The sequence below is a fragment of the Porites lutea genome, chromosome 8, assembly GCF_958299795.1.
Source record: "Porites lutea chromosome 8, jaPorLute2.1, whole genome shotgun sequence".
Lineage (NCBI taxonomy): Eukaryota > Metazoa > Cnidaria > Anthozoa > Scleractinia > Poritidae > Porites > Porites lutea.
In genome coordinates this window covers 33,362,319-33,386,139 of record NC_133208.1, presented here as the reverse complement: position 1 = coordinate 33,386,139, position 23,821 = coordinate 33,362,319, and the positions used below count along the sequence as shown (strand labels likewise).

General features: G+C 37.7%; 2 protein-coding genes across 2 annotated transcripts in view; one reads left to right on the top strand and one right to left on the bottom strand.

The window, feature by feature from the left end:
* LOC140946293 (peroxisomal acyl-coenzyme A oxidase 1-like) overlaps nucleotides 1-16,057 on the top strand; it is a 17,358-nt gene extending 1,301 nt beyond the window's left edge. The window contains exons 2-16 of the mRNA XM_073395386.1: nucleotides 1,043-1,202; nucleotides 2,720-2,780; nucleotides 3,454-3,547; nucleotides 4,679-4,786; nucleotides 5,399-5,518; nucleotides 5,783-5,904; nucleotides 8,270-8,439; nucleotides 9,713-9,875; nucleotides 10,458-10,648; nucleotides 11,440-11,598; nucleotides 11,764-11,869; nucleotides 12,391-12,540; nucleotides 12,941-13,011; nucleotides 13,416-13,551; nucleotides 14,848-16,057. Of these exons, the coding sequence (XP_073251487.1) occupies nucleotides 1,043-1,202; nucleotides 2,720-2,780; nucleotides 3,454-3,547; nucleotides 4,679-4,786; nucleotides 5,399-5,518; nucleotides 5,783-5,904; nucleotides 8,270-8,439; nucleotides 9,713-9,875; nucleotides 10,458-10,648; nucleotides 11,440-11,598; nucleotides 11,764-11,869; nucleotides 12,391-12,540; nucleotides 12,941-13,011; nucleotides 13,416-13,551; nucleotides 14,848-14,910 (1,874 nt within the window). The 3' untranslated portion in view covers nucleotides 14,911-16,057. The remainder of the gene's footprint in view (nucleotides 1-1,042; nucleotides 1,203-2,719; nucleotides 2,781-3,453; nucleotides 3,548-4,678; nucleotides 4,787-5,398; nucleotides 5,519-5,782; nucleotides 5,905-8,269; nucleotides 8,440-9,712; nucleotides 9,876-10,457; nucleotides 10,649-11,439; nucleotides 11,599-11,763; nucleotides 11,870-12,390; nucleotides 12,541-12,940; nucleotides 13,012-13,415; nucleotides 13,552-14,847) is intronic.
* LOC140946295 (uncharacterized) lies at nucleotides 15,455-22,934 on the bottom strand. The gene is made up of 6 exons (XM_073395388.1): nucleotides 22,723-22,934; nucleotides 22,270-22,335; nucleotides 20,232-20,567; nucleotides 19,134-19,289; nucleotides 18,437-18,568; nucleotides 15,455-17,302 (listed from the first exon to the last, which is right to left on the bottom strand). The coding sequence occupies exons 1-6, from the start codon at nucleotides 22,867-22,869 to the stop codon at nucleotides 17,180-17,182; spliced, it is 960 nt and encodes a 319-aa protein (XP_073251489.1). The 5' UTR covers nucleotides 22,870-22,934; the 3' UTR covers nucleotides 15,455-17,179.
* Nucleotides 22,935-23,821: the final 887 nt, after the last annotated feature.

Sequence of the window (23,821 nt, the reverse complement as noted above, 5' to 3'; positions counted from 1 at the left end):
ATGTCGTGGCTTGTTGCCATGATTTAATTGTTCAACCTCAACTGATCACTTTTCTCTGAACCTTCGAAAGCATTGTTGAATACTTACAATGACAAGTGCATAAAAGGAGGTAAAAAATGGTGTCTAGATTGATCATTGATGTGAGTGAAGGGGTGGTAGATAAATATGTACCAATAAATGGCAAATCTAAATACCTATTTATATTATGCACAGTTCACTTTGTTCTAAATATATATACTGAACACCACAACTCCTTCATCTATAAAACAGATACCTCTGTAGTGTTTGCACTTTGACTGTATGAAGTTATTTCATCTTAATTTTTTCTTTCCTGCTTGCATAGTCTCCTTTGAAGAAAAATTGGGAAGAGGAGGGAAACTCTAATTCCCTCTTTTCAGTTTTTTAAGGAAGATCATGGCCTGCATAGCATGACGATTTTGTCAGACATACTGCTGAGCAACAAAGCCATGAAATGGCGTGAAGCCGCAAAAGCATGTGAAGCTGCAAAAGTATGCGAAAGAGTGACAAAGTCATGAGAAAAATAAAAACTATTGCTACCACCCCAATATCCTCATGGCAGTTTTACTGCCCTTGCCTACCTTGGCTTGTTTGTGTGCCTGACCAAAACCACTATGCTACACAGGCTAGGAGGATTGAAAGAGGCTCTGCAAACAGGATAATTATTTATGATTACTCAGAACATTATTTACGTAGCTGAATTCATGTATAAGGGTGGCAGATATAATTATAGTAACTAGTAAGAAAATTGTGGGTTTTGGAAACAATTTCATCAAATCTTCAAAATTTCAGAATGGTTTGCAGTGAGTCTTGAAGTCTTGTTTTTTTTAGTTTCCTAGATGTCTTGTGGTTAGTCTTGTATTCTACCATTTAAAACCCTTACCGAATTTGCAATCAACAATGACTTGATGTGTCATTCACATGGTGCAGGCTGTTATAGCAAAACAATTTCTAGCGCTGTACTGATCTGAGAGGTCATATAATATTATCCTGTATAATGTCTTTCCATCCTTTACATTTTTAGAATCCTTGCTTGTGAAGGATCCCATTTTTAGCAAGGAAGATGCATATGTTTGTGATCGCAAGCACCAGTATGAAAGGTCTTGTGAAAAAGGGCTGCGGATGTTAGAACTACATAAGGAGTACAACATTACTAATGAAGATGACATTCGCATGTTGAACAGGTACATTATTTTTTGATTAAATTACTCTGGTTTTTACTGCTTGGTAAATATAATTAAGCTATTATGTTACAGCGAACTCTGTCTAAAACAGACACCTTTGCAGTGACCAGAACTTATAAGCAGAGCTTGAGAAAAGCCCTGTCCGATAGTCCCACTGGGACAAGTAGATTTTCTTGCTGGGAAAGTAAATTTTAAAGCTTACTTTCGTGATGGGTAAGGATCCAGGCATGCCATCCTCTAAACAAATCATTCACTAAGTCAAACAAGAAGTGGCTCTGAGCGGGCAAAATGTGAAAGCTGCTTGCCCAAAGAACAAGCTGGAAATCAAGTTTTTTTAAGCCTTGACAAAGTCTCCATATTAAAGAGGTGTCTATCTTACAGAGAGTCAATTGCAAGTAAAGGATGTAAAGAAAGGCAGGCTGACCAACTCTAGGTGTCCATTTTACAAGGTGTCCATTAGGAGAGAGTCAACTGTATTATTTTTTACAACATAGTCAGTAATGTAACCTTAAACTTCCTCTGAGAGGGGAAAAACAATGACGCAAAGAAAATTCTTTACCTCATTGTTTTTATGGTGTCACTGTGGCTACAGCAATGTAAGGCTGATACTAGGTAGAAAAATTGTTTTTGCAAGACATCAATATGGACACCAAGAACTCAAGGGTGTGGCTAAGGAAAAACTAAACAGGGTTCTAGCCATAGCACTTCTACGCAACTGCACCTTCAGAATTATCCCACATCAAAGGAGCTGGATATTACCATCTTCCCAGCATGCTTTGTGCCTATTTCAGGGTGATTGTTTCTGCTCTGTGTGATGAAAACATGAATTTTACCTAAAGTTGCGGGGACATTCGCCGCTTTAAGGGTGAGATTTGGAGGTAAAGTTCTAGGTCTTTACCTAATTTTTCATCTTCCATCTGGATGACAGAATGATTCCTTGATTAAAGTATCCTGTTTTCTTAATGTTCTCTGTAAGATTTGACTGTGTGACCTTTCTCTCCTTATACATCGCTGCTTATCTGTTGTATGCATGGTGTTTTTGAATTACCGTAAAATTCCGAAAATAAGCCCCAGGGCTTATATTTTTCAAAGGCCCTTTTTGAAGGGCTTATTTTTGGAGGGGCTTATATTCGGAGGGGCTTATGGGATTCGGCTGTTTGATAATATAGTTTGATCACAATGCATGACAGGAATATGGTAATATCCTCCGTTCCCCACGTCTTGAGTAGCTGGCTCCTAATGGGATAGAGATTGTGGTACAATAACTGCACTGCATATAAAAAGTTATTGATCTTTCACATTTTAAGTATTTTTTGTCAACTTCTCTCTAAAACTAAATAGTTGTGAAATTGTCATCAATTATTACATTTTTGTTGGTGACTACTGTACATTATTTTTTGGTTCAAAATGGATAAAGTAAAAAAGTGTCTGTAACTTTTATGGTCAGTACTACATTTTATATTTACACAAGGTACTACACTTTGAGCCATGAAAGATTAACAAAAAAATGTTTTTAGTCTTTCAGGCACATATTTTCCATATGCTCTGAGCAACACAATGTTTATTCCAACAATAAAGGTAGGCATGTACAAGATAAATCAGTGTCTTAACCTCAATCAATTAAAAATCAATTTACTTTAAAATTTTAATTTTTGCTTATAATTTATTGTGAAGAGTACAATTGAAAGTTCTATTAACCATATACTGTTGCACTGTTGATGTGAAATAATTATATGGGTGCATGTATTCCTGGTACAGTTGTAGCTCAGGGACTGGCTTCCAGAAAAATTTTGATTCCAAACACACCTTGATTTAACAAGTTCAGAGGGTGGAAGTCAAGTTTTAGTTTGTAATGCAACCTTGGCAAGACTAGCTCGATCATGCCCAGTCTATATTGCAGTTGACTGCAATGCATGCAGGAGTTAATGTTTATAGGTTCAATCTGTTGGGCTGGGCCAATACCTAATAATGAAGATTCTGCCTTTGCTGGGCTGCAAATGGCTAGACCTTCATAATTATCTTAGATGACTACGTAAAATGATGGCCCTGTGTCCAGTAGGAGATATATAGAGATTAGTATATAAATTGATACTCAAATAAAGAGTGTAGATGTTTGCAGTTTCACTGGTCAACCTAACTTTTCTCCTTTCTTATAAATTTGTTTGTGGTATTCACATAATTTTTGCCACTGATTTCTTCCAGCAACTGTTGTCCACTTATTAATTTTTTCTCAACTGAATGGTATTTACAGAGTCAAGGGACCCCTGAACAAAAAGCCAAGTGGCTTCCTCTGGCAGAGTCTTACCAGATCATTGGAACCTATGCACAAACTGAACTAGGCCATGGTAACAATTTTCAAAGTTTATTATGAATTATTAATACATCTCAATAAACTGTCTTTGAATATATGAAGAAAATTTAATGAATAATTGATTAAATTTGATTCTATAGCAAAGGTATTACAGTCAAGCCTCCGTTTGTGCGACCATCTAATTGCGAATCCAAAACACCAAAATTTTCCCAGTCAAAGCCTTACAGTTGGAACCCCTAGTAAATGACCGCCTCCTGTAAGCGACTGCGACCACTTTTTGAGCCTGACAGTTGATAATTTTCCATTGTTTTTAACCTCTTGTAAGCGACCACTTGGTGCATTCTCTGATCTCTATTTTTGCTGCATGCACTATGTTACTTAGAATATACAAAGCACTTTAGTGATAACATGGAACTCCACATATCCTAATGCAACATTGCCTGCAATATATTATTCTCCATAAAGTAAATGTGCCTGGACCTCTTCTCGGAAGAGAGCCCCCGTGGTTCAATTCTTGTAAACAACCATAAGGGACCACTCAGTCTTTGCATTTTGGGTGGTCACTTACAGAAGTTTCGACTGTGTAAGCACTTATAATGGCCAACTTTGACTTCATTAACTTACTGGCAAGTCATAGTTTTGGAATCTAAAATAAAATTAATATTGGTTAGGTGCTCTTTCATTAATAATAGAGAAATTGAAAATATTTTATAACTTTTATAACACTGGGATAGCACTATCCACCACATAAATCACTACCCAGTGGTTGACTTTCCGGAAAACCAACTGCATTATTCAGTGCAGCAGGATAGTGATTTATCCAGTAGGAAGCAGGGCCAGATGGTTATCAGCCACAGATTGAATTTTCCCTTTTTTAATATGAAATATTTTTGCGTGGTAATTAGTTCTCTAAATTTTAAAGTTGTTAAACACTGTTTGCACAGGTACTGTAGCCTTGGGGAAGGTTAAAAAAATTTTAACCTGAAATCAGATTTGACTTGTGACAAAAATATGCATTTATAACACATGTCTTAGAGACCAGGCTACCTAGTATGTTTGGGTGCATCTTTCTTGTATGAGTGAAAATAGGAATTCACTGTAGTTGAAGAAGCAGAATAAATTATCACAATCATATATAACAACAACAATATAATAATTTTTTTAGGAACTTTTATTCGAGGCTTGGAGACAACAGCAACCTATGATAAGAAAGCTCAAGAATTTGTCATCCACTCACCATCACTTTCGGCTTCCAAATGGTGGCCAGGAAACTGTAAGTTTTTTGGACATAATTGCAGAATTTATGATTGCACTTGCTGTACATTTAAACTGTTCAGATACATCTGACAGGATCCCACAAACTGCTACATATTCTCTCAAGCTTTTTTACTGAAATTTATGAAAATAGAGAAAAAGAGATTATCAAATTTTCAAAGAGTGAAGGCGACATGGAACTGAACAGTATTTTATTCCAGGTCTCTAAGGTTACAACACTCCAATTTCTCTAAGATTACACAGTATTTTACAGATTCTGTAGACTCACAAGGTTCAAATTCAACATGATGGCTAACAAGAACACAACACATTTTTCGGATCTCCACAAGGAGGCCTAGTGAGCTCCTAAAGCCTTAGGTCAATGTGCACAAAGAGTGTAGTCTGTTAAAAAACAATCTCAGTAGAATGAGAAACCTCTTGAGAATTTTGGTGTTTATGGAGAGAAGATCTGTAACACAAGGCAAAATCTTTCACTCCATACCATCATGAGGTTGCAGTGGTGGGATGGGAACACTGCCTCTGCTATAGTCTGAAGTCACTAAATGTTTCAATTTTTTTTGTAAAGAAAATATTTTGATTTAATTCGTTTCATTGATACCTTTTTTAATAGTGGGCAAGTCATCCAATTTCGCCATTGTAGTTGCAAGACTTATTGTGGATGCAAAGGACCATGGAATACAGATGTTTATAGTTCAGTTACGAGACTTAAACACTCATCAACCTCTGCCTGGTGTGTTTTGTGATATTTTCCATAATTATAGTTTTGTGATATTAAGTTTTAATAAATTTCGAGTCAAGTTGCCTTTAATTTGAGATAATCTGTATTCTATACCAATTAAATTACTCGAAATTTCAACCAGAAAGACAGTATCAATGTATACTATTGTAAGGGTTAGTTAATAAGCAGCCTGTGACCTTCGCTTTATTTTAAAGGATTTTTCAAATGCATGATGTTTTGTGCAATGACCTGACTTGAATTTTTTTCTTGTGTAAGGAATAACTATTGGAGAAATTGGCCCCAAGTTTTCCGGTTCCCTGGACCCAAATGATAATGGATTTTTATTACTTGATCATGTACGAATTCCACTGGATCATATGCTAATGGGACTAGCAAAGGTATGAAATCATTTTACATCTCGTACATGTATAATGCATGTACTGTTAACCACATGTACTGTGCGGTGATTGAACTTCCATCTGCCCCTGCCTCTTGTGAGTGACAATTAAGCTCCCATAAGCAACCAGTTTCTATAGTCATCTAAAATACTCATCAAAAATCTTGAAACACTTGAATGCATTTCTGCTTCCGCGGTGTAGATCTGGGTATTACAGTCATCTCAGTGCTCCAAAATATGCATGCCTCAACATTGGGGAAGGATTTCTGTTTTTCCACTATATTCTTCTTCCAGAAAGAAATTTCAGATGGCAAACAAACAAAGTAAAATCTTTAGGCGTTTGGTTTACGACAGACCCTGAAAACACTGTACTTCTAAATTATAAGGAAAAACTGGAAAAAATTAACAATATTCTAAGCAACTGGAAATACCGTAGATTAACCTTAAGTGGGAAGATCACTGTTCTGAAAAGCTTAGTAGCTTCTCAAATTGTGTACGTCTTGGCACCCTTGTGCACAAACAAAAAAATAATTAGCGAGATTAACAAGCTCTTTTACTTGTTCCTTTGGAACGGAAAGGGCGATAAAATAAAGCGAGATATTATGATTAACAATTACCCAGCAGGTGGCCTCAAAATGATTGACATACTATCTTTCAATAAAGCGCTAAAAACCACTTGGATAAAAAAGTACCTGGATACAGATAATCAGGGTAAATGGAAACTTTTTCTAGATCTTGAACTGAAAAAGTTTGAGTGTACCCTACCGTTCACAAGCAACCTTAATAAGATAGACATAGCTAATATCTTCAAAACGCAAGACAGTTTCTTAAAGGAAATTCTCCTAATCTGGTCAGAAATCAATTTTGAAGAGAGGATAACATCAGAGAGCCAGCTTTCAGAACAAGGCATATGGTACAACTCACTTGTAAGGATTAACGACAGCCCTATTTTCTTTAAAGAATGGTATCGTAAAGGCATCACAAAAGTTAAGCACTTAAGGAACAGAGAAGGAAAATTCCTCACTCCACCAGAACTTTTAAACAAATACGACATCAAGGTCCAACCCTTGGCATACTGTGGAATAATTTCTGCTCTTAAAAAGCTATGCAACACATTCAACCAAGGTGACCACACAAACGAAGGTAATAGTTACGAAAGCTTTTCGACAAAACTAATGAAAGCCCAAAAAGCAAGCAAGTTGGTGTATGACAAATTAATTACAAAGAAAAGTGCCCCCCCTACTACAAGCCAGCAAAAATGGAATCAAGACTGCAACTTAGGTCAAAACGAAATAACGTGGGGTGCGACCTACCAGCTAGCTCATAAAATCACAAAAAGCATAAAACTCAGGGAATTTCAATTTAAATTGCTGCACAGAAGAATACCAACAAACGCTTTCTTAACTAAGATAAGAGTAAAAGAAAACTCCAACTGCTCCTTTTGTAAAAAAGAACCAGAAAAACTCGTACACCTTTTCTGGTCCTGCCCCAAAACGGCGCTCTTCTGGGAGAGCATCATAACGCGATTAAAACTTTGCCAAATTATTCCCGATAGTTACTCTGCAGACATGACTGTTTCACTAGGCCTGAGATCAGACTCTTCTAAACTTCAACGCCAGATCAACTTTTGTTTTCTTATTGCCAGGCACTATATCTGGCTCTGCAAAACAAAAGAAGCTATACCTCTATTGCAAGGATTTCTCAAACACCTAAAGACAATTTACAACATACAAGCACAAGCAGAAGCAAACAATGTTCTGCCCAAACAATGGTCATTCCTACACGACATCACGTAGAAACTATCGTTTCTACCATGGCGCTATTCCCAACGCCCCCTGATATTCTCTATGTCTTTCATCCGTAGCTTATCCTGCCTCAATAACGCCAACTATCCTTAAATAAGTTTCTTCTGATGCAACTGTGTACTTGAAGCATACGAAATGTAATAATGTTTGAAAACAGTAGTATTGTTAGCAATGTAAGCAATAAGTATTGTCAGTATTGTAAGTATGGTATGAATGTTGTAAATAATGTAAGCAGTGTAAGCAGTGAAAAAAAAAAAAAAAAAAAAAAAAAAAAAAAAAAAAAAAAAAAAAAACATTGGGGAAGGAGAGGGGCTCATCTCTGAGTAAGAAAAAAGTGCGATGATTGAATGTAAGAAGCAGTACGTGTCTGTTTTAGCGATTTGTGATGAGTATAATGTAGCTTCTATCCGGTCACTTCGTTCCATGGACAGATCATTCCAAGCCAGATCGTTCCACCTTATCATTCATTCTTGTCATTCTTTTAAGGGATCTCCAGTTGATGAAGCTTATGTCTACTGTCAAGTAATTTTATTTTTATTCTTACCTTTAATTTCCCAACAGCTTTCCCCTGATGGTACCTTAACAAAGCCAGCAAACTCCAAACTTCTTTACGGAACAATGAGTTTTGTACGTGCACAGATTGTTTTCTCATCTTTTCAATCATTATCACAAGCACTGACAATTGCTATACGTTACAGTGCAGTAAGAAGACAAGGCAAACTAAAACCTGGGTAAGCTTTCTGTCAACTGTCCAACTTATGATTTGCTGGGAACCATATGCATTGTGTTCTGTAGATTAAATGATACAATAATTATTGGTGTAGCCTGTTAAATGTGCATTTCATGTCACATGTGTATTAGAAATTCCTGTAATTAAAATATCAGGCCATGTTCACAGGGCACTGGATGAATTTTTGACCGGCTGAAGAAATTTGACGCGATACTTTTCACACGGGATAGTTCAACTTTTTCGCTCTGTTTACAGGGAACTTTGAATGGCTATAAAGCGTCTAAATTTTCATACGGTTAATTAAGGTGGTTCTGCATGAATGGAACACCTAAATGCACAAATTTTCAACCGATCGAAATTTTCGTCTCGTACCGTGTGAAGGTTAGCCTCATTTTCTTTGCATGAGTACAATAAGCACTGGAGGCAACTGCCAACATTTTGCAACACCACCATTGGCTTCCCAGTGAAATGACGTCTGAGGACAAGAGCATAAATTCTGTGCTGATGACTTGTCACTACCCAGATTAGCTTCAACCAATCAGATGCCCTGGGTAACTCTTCAGTTACTACTTCTGATTGACGTTGGTCTAATAATTATACGATGTACTCCTTGATATAGTAACCTCCACCACTTGATCACGGGTTATATTTCTGCTTGCCTGAGGAAACAGCCAACATTTAAAGACAACACCAGTGGTTTCCCCACAAAATGACGCCTGAGCAACAAGTGCAGATGACATGTCACTACCCAGATCTGGGTACCACCGCGGTCAAACGTCTAAATCGTTATTTTTGTTTTTTATTGCTGGGATTTCATTTACCAGTTAGAGAAAAATGGGCAAAGATGTATCAATCAGTTAGTCAATATAACTATCTTTCCATTTTTCTCAAAATTTTTTGAACTTTTTCGCTGAAAACACTTCGCGCTAAAAGAGAATCATGTTTGAAAATGGCGCCAATAATAACGTCAGCATCGGTTTTCAATCACTTAGAACTTTTTTAGTAAACTTTTAAAAAGTTTAGTAAACTAACAGGATGTTGGTAATACCCTAAACGTTCGATAGTGAAAGTAGCAACCTTAACTTTGAAGTATTTCGCTTAACTTTTGCAAATTTCACTCGTTTGACCACTGTGAAGATCTGGGTATGCCCCTTGCAAGCTGAGTGATACCTGAAAGATTACTGCAGCCACCTTACACTAAGACTAAGTACACTGCTACATCAGTTACAAGATGTAAATAATTCATATTATTTATAAATCTTTTACGTCAACAGTGATTCTGAACTACAGGTTATTGACTATAAAACTCAACAGTACAAACTGATACCAGGATTAGCGATGGCCTATGCTACAAGATTTGCGTTTGATCATGTTTGGAGTTTGTACCATGAAACTCAAAAACAGATAAGAGCTGGAAATCTCTCCATGCTTCCCCAGGTAAAGGCAATATTTTTTGCCACATTAAAATTGTAATTGAAAGACATAAGGATCAACCTTTTGATTTGCTCTTTTAGGTGTTTTTGTTTATTAACGTTTGCCTTTCCGGGATAATGTCACAAAACTGTGAAAGGTTTGAACCCAAGAGTCATTTCAAAAGTAGGTTGAGTATGATCATCCAGGTGAATGTAGTACTGAACAGGACTATTGTTGTTGACAGTGACTGACATTTCGACGACCCTTGCAGTAGTCATCTTTAGAGTAAAAGTGAGTTGGATCAGGTCAGTTGATGGTATTAAACTCTGGTTATTGTCTTGATTGGTCAGTTAAGTCACAATGTTATTGGTTGTCTGTCAGTTAAGCCATGATGTTATAGGCTATGAAAATTTGCTATGTCAACAATAATAACAACAACAACAGTCCTATTCAGGATTACGTTCACCCAGACGATCATACAAGTCATGTACTCAACCTACTTGACCCTACTTACGGAATATGTTATGTTGCGTTACGTTATGTTAATAACTATCACTACATTTCAACATTTCCCTGTGTTATTTATTTTGGAATAATATCTTGTAGGTTCATGCTTTCACCAGTGGTCTTAAAGCTTTCTGTACGTCAACATCCATGCACCATGCAGAGACATGTCGATTGGCTTGTGGCGGACATGGATATTTACTGTATAGTGGTTTGCCTACGTTGTACTCAATGATAAATGCTGCTTGTACTTACGAGGGAGACAATGATGTGCTTTATTTGCAAGTTGCTAGGTAAGCTGAACATACTTTACATCACATTTTTGTTGCTATTCTGTGCCATACATCTATACCCTGAAGATACTTTGGCTAGTTAAGGATAGCAGCGTGCCCGGAAGGTTTTTACACTTCTTTAAGGGGAAAAGCAAAATGGATCTTGACTGGTTTGTTTACATCTCTTTTCTTCACAGGGACATTTGTAACGCTTAGAGATCGGATCTAGCATAAACATAATTGAATCATTTTGCTGTAGGTTCCGTGCTTTTAGGTTTTCCTATCAAAGGACTTTGATACCAAAAATGAAAATTCTTTTTAAGAATGATATTGAGCCCCTTGAAACTATACAGCCTTGTTCCATGGCACACACAGTGATACCTAGATTATAACTTGCTTATTGGATTACCCTGGCTTCACCTCCCCAACAGACAACTGTCCATTGCAAGAAAATTATTTGTCATTTGGACTTGCCGTTAAGCACATAGACTGTTGAGGTCACTATTTCTAGATGTGGAGCCAACTGGCAGTCCCCCACATTCTTCAGCTCTTACCAATTTATTTTGATTCTCGACTCCAAAGAAATTTGGACAGTCATCTTTGTCTAAAAAGGATACAAACCAAAGAAAAACCTTCAAGTTATACTTATAAAATTTCACTGCTATTTTGAGGGAGACTACGACTGGCTGAATTTAGCCCTGTTTTTGTTTAAGGGAAGGGCGTGGCTGTATACAGGTAGCTGCTGTAAAGTATTTGGTGATAAGGTCTTAAAGATTTAGAAGGGTTGTCATTTGTTATTGTGGATGTTGCAGGTATCTTGTCAAAATTGCTTCAAATCTACGGAAAGGAGAAGCTCCACCCGAATCACTTTCATTCTTCTTGCAAAAACCAGAACTGTGTCCAGCAACAAAAGCCTGTGAATTTCTGGATCCCAAAGTACAAAGACGGATATACCAGGACAGGACCACAAGGTTGGGTATAATTATAATAAGTTCAATCCAATAGCCATTTCCTGTTTTCTCTTTCTGCTCTTTCGACTGTGCCCAGACCATGCAAAATATTGTGCTTTTGCTGATAATTACTTAAGGAATAATAGTTTAACTCTTCTCGTTCATTATTATCTCTCAAATCTGCAGTGAGGTAAAGAGTTTAGCTGAAAAGTTGCAAGACAAAGTAATTTCCGGAATGGATTCTATAGATGCTTGGAATGATACATCGATTGACTTAGTTCGCTGTGCTAAGGTAAAAAAACTTTGCATGATTTGTAGGTTGACTTGTAGGTTTAAATAGTAAAATGACAAATTATTGAACGCCTGTTCTCAAGTACCGTCTGTACAACTTGATGATAACCATGTGGTTTATTAAACTGCGAGGTAAAACAAGGTTAGTGATTCAAAGCAAGAGTCATCATTTGCTGTTCCAAACTCGAAAGTGAAGCTTTATTTAGCGGATGGTTGGGTTGGGAAAATCAGAGCAGGGAAACTTGTTATGACTGTCTATAGCTCAGTTCAACTTATCCACCACCTCCAGACCGCTATATTTTAAGACCCAACCTCGTTTTTTTTACCTAACCCTCGTTTGCCACGGGTGGAGTCAATTAAAGATCATTGAGAGTCACGTTTTTTCATCTGATGATGGCCGGACAGTTGTGGAAGATTGCTGTCTGTAGTGCAAGTTAAGCAAAAAGTAATGAGATTTATGCCAGTACTTAAACGTTAATGTTTTATCAGATTAATCATAGCTGTTTGTTTATCTCTTGGTAGGACTACAGTCACTGTGTCATGGTTATATTTCTGCTTGAGTCGATAGAGAAACTTTCTGGTATCAGTCAAAACTTGCGCACTGTTCTCAAGTCCTTGGCGGATTTATTTGTTCTGCATGGCATCACTGAGAACTCAGGGAGTTTTATTGAGGTAAGAGACATTGAAGCCTCCTCTGTAGTATAATGACGATACATCACAGTTGTAATAGTTTAGTTCTTCTCATCTCAGTGAAAATGAAAACTTGTTAGATCGTATTTACTTATATTTAAACAAGACTAACGAATTGCATGGAAAAGTGCAAACATTCTATTCCAGCAGTACCCACTATTGCATCATGAAGGTTGTTGCTTATTGTACTGGTAAACTGCCCCCACTATATATACTCCTGACATTTTCTCATGTTCATCCCTACTGCCTTGACCGACCCTCCCATGTTGCATCAGATTTGTGTTCTGGATTACACTAATGTAACAAAATCATTTCTCTTATGAAAAAAAATCCACCACAATGCCCGCATTAAGAGGTTTTTTTTTGTTTCCTGTCATTTTAGCCAGGAATTCTCAATGAAAAGCAGCTGCAAACAGTCCGTCAGCAAGTGTACAGCTTAATTAATCAACTTAGGTTAGTACAGCTCAAAAGTATACTGTAAAATAGTCATAGACCTGTTTGATAGGTACCTTGTGGCTTATTATCATTTTTGAGCACTGATCTTGTTGTGCATGCATGTTATGTAGAAATGGGCCTTAAAACCTCTATCAGCAAGTGCATTGTTAACGTTATTGGGGGTGCATTTGGAGTAGAATTGACAGAATATCTCTCCATTTCAGTAAGAGCTGCCTTCTAGCCAAGTCAATGTTCTAACTTGAAATTTCTTTTGTTGGCTCAACCTACCTTGTTTTTACAATTTATTGGGGATAGAAAATTTTAAGACTGTCAGGTAATCAAAGCAAAATCTCAACTTTTAAATCCTGCTGCAATGTCCACAGTTTACTGAAATGAAATTATTTTTGCCTTTTCACTGTCAGACCTGAAGCAGTCGCTTTAGTGGATGCGTTTGATTACTCAGACTTTGTTCTCAACTCACCTCTTGGACGCTATGATGGCAATGTATATGAAGCCCTTTTCAAGTATGCTCAGAAGGCAGCTTTGAATGACCGTCAGGTAACTGATCCAAAATATAGCGAAATTAAAAACATAACGCACACAGTCTGTCATATTTGGTCACTCTAAACTCGATCATCCCACTTTGCTTTTTAGTCACCCTGTCCCTTGTGGTCTCTCCCTCCTTTGGTGTCATGCCATCCTATATCCCATCCTTTGTGGTCACATCATGTTATAATGGTGGCTTTTCTTTATGTTACAGAACTTTGTTGTCACACCATGCTTTATGATAATATAATCCATTTCATTTACAGCATCATTTCCGCCATCCTTAATTATCTCACCATGCCCCTTGTTCACAACAAGTCTTCATGTACCACCTATTGAATACTCGCCATGTACGCCTTTGACTTTCGTCATCCTTTATGGTCACACCTTGCTTCATGTTTTACAACTACCTTTATGGTTACATTATCCATTGTGTTTACACCGCCATCCTCTTTGGTCACACTATCCACTGTGTTGTCACCATTGCTTTTAGTCAAACAATTCTTTAAGGACACACCATTCATTGTGTTTACTTGATGCTTTATGATTTAACCATCCTTTCTGGTAAGACTCTCTATTGTGTTCTCACCATCCTTTCTGGTCACGTAAACCCTTCTATTTGCTCAATTTATTATAACCCTCTACGGTCACTTTCTACCTCATAGTCACACCATCCTTTCTGGCCACACTCTCTGTTGTGTTCTCACCATCCTTTCTGGTCACTTTAACCCTTCTAGTCATGCAATTCATCATGATCACACAACCCTCCATAGTCACTTTCTACCTCGTAGTCACACCATCCTTTCTGGTCACACTATCTGTTGTGTTCTCACCATCCTTTCTGGACACATCATTCCTTCTAGTGACACAATTCATTATGATCACATAACCCTCTATAGTAACTCCCTACCTCATGGTCATACCCTACTTTATGGTAACACCATACTGGGTTTCTCTGGAGTCACACTATCCAACCACATTATGTGGTTACAACTCACTTTGAGTCTGACGTGATACAACTCACCAGATGCTCTTGCCACTCACCACTCACTTTGACTCTGAAGATGACTACCGCACAGGTTGTCGAAATGTCAGTCACTGTCAATAACAACAGTCCTATTCAGGACTACATTCACCTGGACGATCATACTCAATCTACTTATGAAATGATTCCTGAGTTCAAGCCTCTCACAAACTCTCCTTTGTTGTTTACACTTTGCCTTTAATTTCCATTTACATCGTCCTGCATTGCTACACCATCGTTGTTAATCATTAGATTACACTTTCCTCTGTGTCTTCCTTTTTCAGGTGCAGCCAGCTTATTACAAATATTTACGTCCCTTAATGCAGAGCCAGAAATCCAAGCTGTAGATATGCACTCTGTTGTGGTATTTGGTAGATAAAACACTCTTTGGTTAAGAACCATCTTATAAACCAATACGCCATCAGTAATGTTACCCCTTAAAAATAAAGTACAAATATTGATATAATTTTTATTATAGTGCAGTACAATGTGCTCAGTTAAAGATATGTTACATGTATAACATTATAAGAAGCTTTATCACGATTTTTCAAGGTTTGTTAAATTACAGATTATCAAATTCATTCAAAGGGTGGAGCTGGGCTAACCCCTTGTTGAGAACGAATTCGTTATATCATGGAAAATTGACAGCCATTTTTTCTCTTACATACCCAAGAGTACATAGGCTGTGTCTCTTTTTGGTGAAAAGGGCAAAAAATCACAAGGAGTTTCCCTTTAACTCTATCAGTCATGCAGCCTAAGTAGAAATAACATGCTACTCCATTGCCCTTGTTGTCAGTAAGAAAACATCCTAAGTAGCAAGATTGAGAACATAAGTGATGATTTAAACTCAAGAAAGAGTTCTATAATGGCAATGACAACTGAACTCTCAACTGTACAACAGCCAGCAAGACAAATTTTATTCATCTTTCTTGGTGGTTATGCTACAAACAATGTTTACAACATAATTTATGCATTCTAATTCCATAGGGCCTGGGGCTGGATTCATGGAGACCCCCTTTAACTAAAATTTACCCTGAGTTTTGTTTTCTAACAACAGCATAATGACAACACTTAACAAAAATCTCAGCTTAGAATTAGCTTGGACCAGATTCACATATCATATAGTAGTAAATCTGGTTTGTCCTACAAAGAGTGCAACTGGATTGTATTTTACTACCCAAAAACCCCTTGGACCTAAATAACATCTATACAATCATACATGTTCCTGTTTTTCAAATGTTGGACAGTTCTTTCCACCCGACAAATTAGGAATATCAGCCTTTCTGAGTAAAAAAATTTAGACAGGAACCTATTATTAGTCTTTCAAGGCCTTTTGCTAAGCTTAAGGCCAATGTGAGACATACTGCTATTTTTTAACCATTGACATACAAGTAGAAACTAGTTAGTTTTAGTATTCAGTACTTGTAAAAATTAATATAGGTATTTTTGTTATCAAGTTTTTTTGCCTCACAATAAAACAGTGCAAATTTTTAACATTTGTTTTTGTCATGTTTCATATGTTGTGGTTCAATTTTATTCCTGGTTTACTAACACAGAAAAATACATGTACCAGTAAAATGTAGATCAAAAATAAATTTGAACCACAACGTTAAACAAAGCGGAAAAATACTTTTATGTTTCCCCCTATTTTTAGAAACATAACCTTTTTACTTTGTCTTTCTTTGAGGAAAAAAACTACTGAACACTTAACCCTTTAAGTCCCAATGGTGACCAACATCAATATTCTCCCAACAATATCCATACATTGTTAAGAGATTAGGTTATGAGAATTAATAATATGATCAGCAAAGAGAAAATACCTTGATCTTTTATCAAATTCTCTTAGCTCATTCTTTAAGGAAAAGTATGGAGACCAGTTTGGAGAATTTGTATGTGGATATTGGGGCTTAAAGGGTTAAAGGTGTTACACAATACCCATGTGCTATCATAGTCTGGACAGACCAGTAGCTTTCTCAAAAAAGATTTTAACTTTCCTACATCAAATTGTAAAACAAGATCGTTTTGTAGCTTAAAAAGGAAACTTTACTTATTTTGCTGAAATGATGAGTGGTTAACATAGGTAAAGGAGATTATGTCTGCACTTAAAGAGTCCTACACCAAGCTTTACTTTTCTTAAACTGACATGACCCTGTCATTATTTTTGCAATTTATTATTTGAACTTCTAAATTTCCAGTATTATGGCCTCTACTGGTTTCTGCAGTATAATAATTATTGTTTGGGTGAATTCCAAGACATCACGTACGGTGCCTTGTGGAGGTCCATCTATTATTTGACACCAGTCTTTCCAACCACCCTACATGTATATCTTGTATGTTCTAGCACATGCTACATTTGAATCCAATGGCTTATCTCTCCACTGAGTTACATTAGTCAGGAAACAATGAATAATTTTAACAGTATTGGCATAGACAACTTCAAACAGCTACATGTATCTATCATTGGTGCTACAAAGTTTTATCATTACAATGACAGTCCAATAGCTACTGTAAACACAAACTACCTAGACCAAGCCCCCTTCAAATGGCAAACTAATGATTAAGTCACATTTGGTGGAACAAATACAATGTAGGCTACTTTAACAGCAGTAGTTTTGTTTAAATTGTCATTACTCCAGGCACATCTTCAGTGACGCCACTTGCAGACGCAGATGGTGGAGCATTTCCTGTCTGTGCACTGTATGAATATGGCGGAGGTCTTTCATGCTCCTTCAATTGTTGCTGTCAAAAATGGCAATAAATTGTTTTAGACCACAAAATCATAGATGTAACTCATATAATTATTTTGAAGTTTGAGCATCCCTCCTCATTACCTTGCCATTAGCAGTTTTGACTTTAATTCAAATGAAGGTTAAAGATTTAAAATAATCGGAGCTCGAACTAGAAATTTAGTCCAATCCCGCAATCTTGAATGTAATCAGGTGAGATGAGGAGCAATGGGAGAAACAGCCTTCCCTTCTCATCTTAAAACATGAGTGTCGTTTTCGTACAATCCATTTTTCCTCTCACCGTTTAATATCTGGTGGATAACTGGAGCTGGCTTGCATACAGTAAGAGTGGTAAAGATATATGTTTTATTTTTTCATTTTTGCTATGAGAATATAACTTGATCTGCCTCTATGTAACCTGTAAACCCAACACCAATGGTTGGGTGTGGGGAAAGAGCCTGGTCAAACGGAGTGCAGAAGGTAACCAACCACCTTAACCCATTTGCTCCTGGAGATTTTGCCGAAAAATGCGTTTTGAAGGTACTCGAGTGGTTTTCTGGTCACTGTCCTGCTATAAAGAGCTAAAACTTACCACAAACCGGTTTACAGGTCGTACACTTCACAGCCTTCTGATCCAGATACAAAATATCAGCTTGCGAAGTTCGGGCATGCGCAGAAAGCAAAATTTCGAGATAGTTTTTGGGTTTAAAAGTGTCACAGCAGTCTTGACTTTTACTTTTCACTTTCTCTCCTCCCCTCTTTTTTCGCTTTTCTTGCCTCATTTTTTTTCCTCTTGCTGGGCATTTAGTAGGCTTCATTTTGGTGGGAATAGTTTTTAGGAAAGCTTTCAGGATCTTAGGATTAGGTGAAAGGAAAGGTAGGTGAGCAATGGAACAAGATTTTCATGGAGATTTTCAGGTCAATGTTAGATGGTTTTTTGCCTCTTTCTCCGGTGTCCTTGACTGAATTCTGCTCATTCTGGTATGGTTTGAAAGATCTCTTCACTCTGCACAAGTTAGCGGACAAAGTTGTCCTTGACCATTAAAACTGATGACGTCACAAAGGGTAGAAAGGACGTGGATCCGCATGGGCGGTTACAGGCGGTTCAGGGGCAAATGGGTTAACATGACTACTACAGACTGATTACCTGATACTGAAGTTGTGCAGTTGCAGTAGCTCCGGAAGCCCCAGCACGAGATGTGGATGTGGCCGAAGGAGCTGGGTTGGGTCCTGATGGCATGACCCAGTAACCTGCTGGCTGTTGCCCTGGTACACCTGGCTGCAGTGATAAAGTTATGAAAAATAATATTAGATGTCATTTATAGCCACAATGAGTTATTTTTTACATAAAGGAGGTGTTCGCCCATTTCCACAGTTAGAAATCTGTGACAAGAGTTGAATATCAGAATTCTGTCTTAATGTTCAATACCAAAAAAAAAAAAAGTTATTAGTACAAGGTGATTACTAGCTTATGAGACTGTGGATGAAATCCTTTAGATTAAGCATTCAAGTGGAAGCTCTTCAGCTGCTGCACAAGCAGTTGATATGTTTCATAAAATCTTTTAGAAGAGTGAACTAGGTTTCAAATCCCATGATAGAAAAAAGCATATTAAGCAAACACAAGCTTTTGAGATTAAACAACTAGAGTTTTCTTTGCTAATTTTTTTTAAGCCTCATTCATATAAAGATGTGCTTAACAATGACAGAACCCATAAAAAGGTGTCGATCTTAACTAAGGCAGGATTATGTAAATTCAGGATTCTATGGGACCACTCCCAAGTTGCACAAGAAGCAGATGTTCAATATACATGTAAAAAAGTTCTTATTTTTCTCATATTTATTACCCGTGGTGGCATGAAGGCACCTTGCTGTCCTGCTACCATGTAGCCATGAGGGATGGGTGCCATGGCACCATCAGGTTGAATGACAACCACACCAGCTTGGCCTCCTGGGTACATTTGTTGGGGATGCATGTACATTGCTGCTTGATAGGATGGGACCTGTTTCATGATAATAATATCATAGAGTGTTTGACCTTATAACTACACATTTTTAGACATTTTAGATACAGTTATCACCCTCATAGAAGAACAAGTGGATTTTAATAAGAAGATCAAGCTGAGAGTTGCAGGCCACTAAAGCACGATAATATCAATGTTCCAGTTAATTCTTTCAAGCGGGGGGTTGTGTAGACCATCTGAGGGGTCACCAATTGCACGACATGCACTAATTTTTTTTGTTATATTTAACTAACACTTGTATGTCATCTGTCGGGTCAGGAAGCCTTCTTTCTCGGGTCATTGACCCGAGACAGCTGCCCGAGACCCATCGCTTATCTGGAACACTGAATATATCCATAAAACACATTATTATTTTTTGTATGAGAAGAAAGCGGATGCCAGAATTAGAAAGCAATGGAGATTAGAAACCAATACTAACAGTAATTCATATTTAAAGTACTAAGGTGTGCTGGACCATACAAACTCTAAGAGCCTGCCTTTCTGGAGCAAGCAGCTGGTGGGATATAAAATACTGAGTGACTGATCATGACATTTTAAGTTGTACTGAGTTATGTAATGGTCCGTAAAGTAAGCAAATATTTATTTTTTATTTACTAGCATATATAGTTGTTGAACATTGGAAGGAAAAAATAATGTTATTTTTGAGAGCATCCAATCATCAACTTGTTGACAAAAAGAATTAAACTGAATTCACTTTTTAAGCCTTCATATAGAGCTGCATTCAAATTTCACACTAACCCTGGGTTATAATCTCCCAGCTTTGAACAACTCAGCTCAGGTTGTGATTGCAAAAAATAGCCTGGCAATTTTTAGCCCCCTACCTCTTCCCCTCTCCCCCCGCTCCCCCATTCTCCCTTTATAAGAAGTAATGTCAAGTGTAAATTATCTTATTACATGTACAGGTACAGTATATGTACTTACTACATGACCAGAAGATGATTCACCGCAAACAGCCATGCAGCAGTAGATAGACGATGCAAGGGCAACAAAGAAAACCACAAGGGAAAAAATCAATTGACAAGAACCCAGTCCGGCACCAATTTTAGCTGTGCTGCAATCATAATCGTCATAAGAATGATACCGTCGATAATTATAGCTGGATGTTGGGTAGTAGTCATTGTAGTAGTTGTCATTGTAGTAGTCATCTCTACATTTGCGAATTTTGTTAGAGAATTCAGATAGAGCAATGCAATAACAAATAAACATGGAGGCAACTTTAACACAGCCAGCAATGGAAAATCCCATGAAACATCCAGTCTGTGGACAAACAAAAGCATGTGGGAGTTAATGAAGAAATATAATACTAAGTTGAAAGAGAATGATGATCGAATCCCATTTGGTGGTTTATAACACCAGAGTTTAGCTATTCTATGCTGAAAAATAATAGGGAATATTGGTAATTTGCAAGAAAATTACAAGGCAACAGAGTTTTTGACTGCAATTGGATCATGAAATTTAAAGAACAAGGATATTACCATAATCTAACTGGTAAACATTAACTGAAAAGTTTTGCATTCGCTAAAAGAACATCTGAACAACAAGAACAACAAGAAGACTTTCAAGAGGACATGACCCATTTTCTTCTTCACATAAAGTCAAAAGATAATAAGAGTATTTTGATTCAGAGGTGCTTTATGGGAGAAATGTATAAAATCCAATTTTATAGTGCAAGCAATGCGAAACCATTGCAATAAGGCATCTACATGTAAAAGAGGGTTCTGTAAGTTATAAAAATGCCCAGCATTCTTCGAAGAACTACCTGTATGCTAATCTAATTGTTTAAGGATCAGACTTAGCCCCGGGGGGGGGGGGGGGGGGGGGGGGGTACTCCCGTACAATACCTATACGGGTATGTGCGGCCCAACGGGGTCATGATTTTGAAGCTCCTGATTTAGAACGGGGTATCCATTTCAGAGGCGTTTTCTAGAACGGGGTATGAAAAATTGTGGATCACGGCTTTATCTTCTGCTTAAAATTGTTGCTGATTATGAAGAAGCATTTATTTGATGTATAAGTCGAACAAATAAAGAAATATTTTTTTAAAAAAAACAGGGCTATTTCAATTTACAAACTTTCTAGAACGGACGGCCCATTTCTAGAACGGGGTATCAGTTTTAAGGCGAATTCTAGAACGGGGTTTAAAAAATGGGCCCATTTCTAGAACGGGGTATCAATTTTAAGGGAATTTTTTTTTAGAACGGGGTGCCAATTTGGAGTCCCGGGTGGCACATACCCACCCAAAAGATACCCAAGTGCCCCCCCTCAGGGACTTAGCAAAGGGAATGCTTACCCCCCAAATTTTTAAATTCCCTGTTTTTGACAAAGAAGAGGTGGAACAGTTTACCTTTCAACCACAGGACTTATTCATTTCTTAGTTATTAAAGGACAGCACACACAAGTCAAGCGCTTGATACACTTACTTTGGCTTTATTTCAGCCGTATGATGAAGGAAAACACAGCCCGAGATATAGCCTGTTCCAAGCGTTCAGATAGTGGAGAGCGGTGCAGAGTAAAGAAAGCGATGAAAAGTAGAGGGGGACTGGGGAGAGAGGTGCGGGAACGCGGCTCTCTCTCCCATTTTTCTCGCCGCCACCGCCCCCTTTCCTAAGTCGCGTGCGTCTTATTTTCGCTTTGCTCGTTTTTTAAAATACGCCCGCACTATACTATCTGAGAGCCTGGCACAGGCTACCCGAGATAGAAAGTGGCGACCAATTGAGGACTAGTAATTTGCAGCTATGCCACTCACATCAGGTGCTTGTTTCAAAATGACTCGATGTTTTCACTAAAGATTTTGCTAATTTATCAAACCTCTATTTAGCAGCCAACCTCCATTAAGCGGCCACTTGCTGGTACCCTAAGGGTGGCCACTTGTCACGGCATCAACACCTGTTTTGTCATGCATTTATCTTGTCGCAGTGCACTGTATTCTAGAAACCGAGATATGAAAATCAAAACTTACTAAACATTTGTTTGGTCTTGCATCATCCTTTGCACCAATATACCCCAAAATTCCAGTTATGAGAACCTAGAAGGAAAAATGTTTAATTGTCAGTTCAAAAGTTTATTTGCTGCATTTGTTATTTTCCAAAGATAATGGATGATGATTTGAAATTACGTATAACAATCGTGGCATTTACGCCTAATATCACTAAAAAATTATGTTATTACCATACAAATTTATTCGCCGCGATGAGAGGGAGCAAACTCGACAAAGATGCCTATCATGTTTGCACAGAAGAAAGAAAATTAAGCTTAAATGTCTGTCTTTTCGCTTACTGACACATTATCAGCATATTTTGAATTCTACATACAGTTATTTAAAGCAGACTGGCGCCATAAATAATAAATTACTTTAATTTTAAATTTTAATCAAAACGATGATGAGCGGCAGCGCACGATCTTCAATACATACCCAAGAGCCGACCCATACTCCAAACCCGACTCTAGACGACCAGTGGTTTACAGAAAAAATACAAGCCGCCCCAAATGTGATCATTAAAGCAGCAAACACCATCTGAGTGATGGCTAAACCGCGGAGAGCCGACGCTCTATAAACCATGACTGCTTGAAAAATGGCGACAACTGTTTTCGACAAAAAGGAACAAGGAAGTGAAGTGTATAAATAAATATTTACGTCACACTTTGTACAAGCGAGAAGGGAAGTGGTCTGAGCGCTGGCTCATTTTCCGAACAGCGGTAATCGAGCCCAAGAAGGTAGGTATTTCATATATGTTTCCTATAGTGTAGGCCAAGACACACAAGTAGGCCAAGACCGGCCAAGACACTAAAGTAATCCAAGACACTCAAGTATCCCAAGACACTGAAGCAAGCCAAGAACCTAAGTTAGCCAGGTACCTCGGTACACTAGAGGAAAGACTGCACTATAACCTGAGAAACTATCGATTCTTCTGAGTTTCTACTTTCACAAGGTATTACAGTACCTGAACACCTTTACATAAACAAATTTTTGGTTCGAAAGGGTTCTTCGTTTTGCGAGAGTGGACGCTGGAATTTCCAGGCTTTTGCGTGACGCGGCATTTAGCTGGCGGCCGGGAAAGCTCTTACGTGGATTAATTGTAACATTACCGATTTTGGGAGATTTTGCAATCTAAATATTCCTTGTCGCAGAATTAATATTACTGTAATCTTTGTGAGTCCCTCAAGCGAAGAATTTACGCATTAGTAGGAAAACTCGAAAACAGATGTTTCTTGTTGGTATCCGGCGGCCATATGGGTGTTCCTGAAAGCACAGGCAGCCCAAGCGCACTAGTTGTGGGTTCGGGCTTCAGAGGTCATTTGGTCGGAATATACTAGAATTATTAGTGTATTATCTGATGCCAAATAAATGCAAAAAGTCTTAAAGATATGAAGTCTTCTTGTTTGTCTATCTTTACTAGTAGCCTTTAAGATAACGAAAATCGATATTTCTTGCATTATTACATGTGATTCGGGCCCTTATTGTTCGAATTTTATCACATGTATTCGAATCTACAACGCTAAGAGAAAAAAAA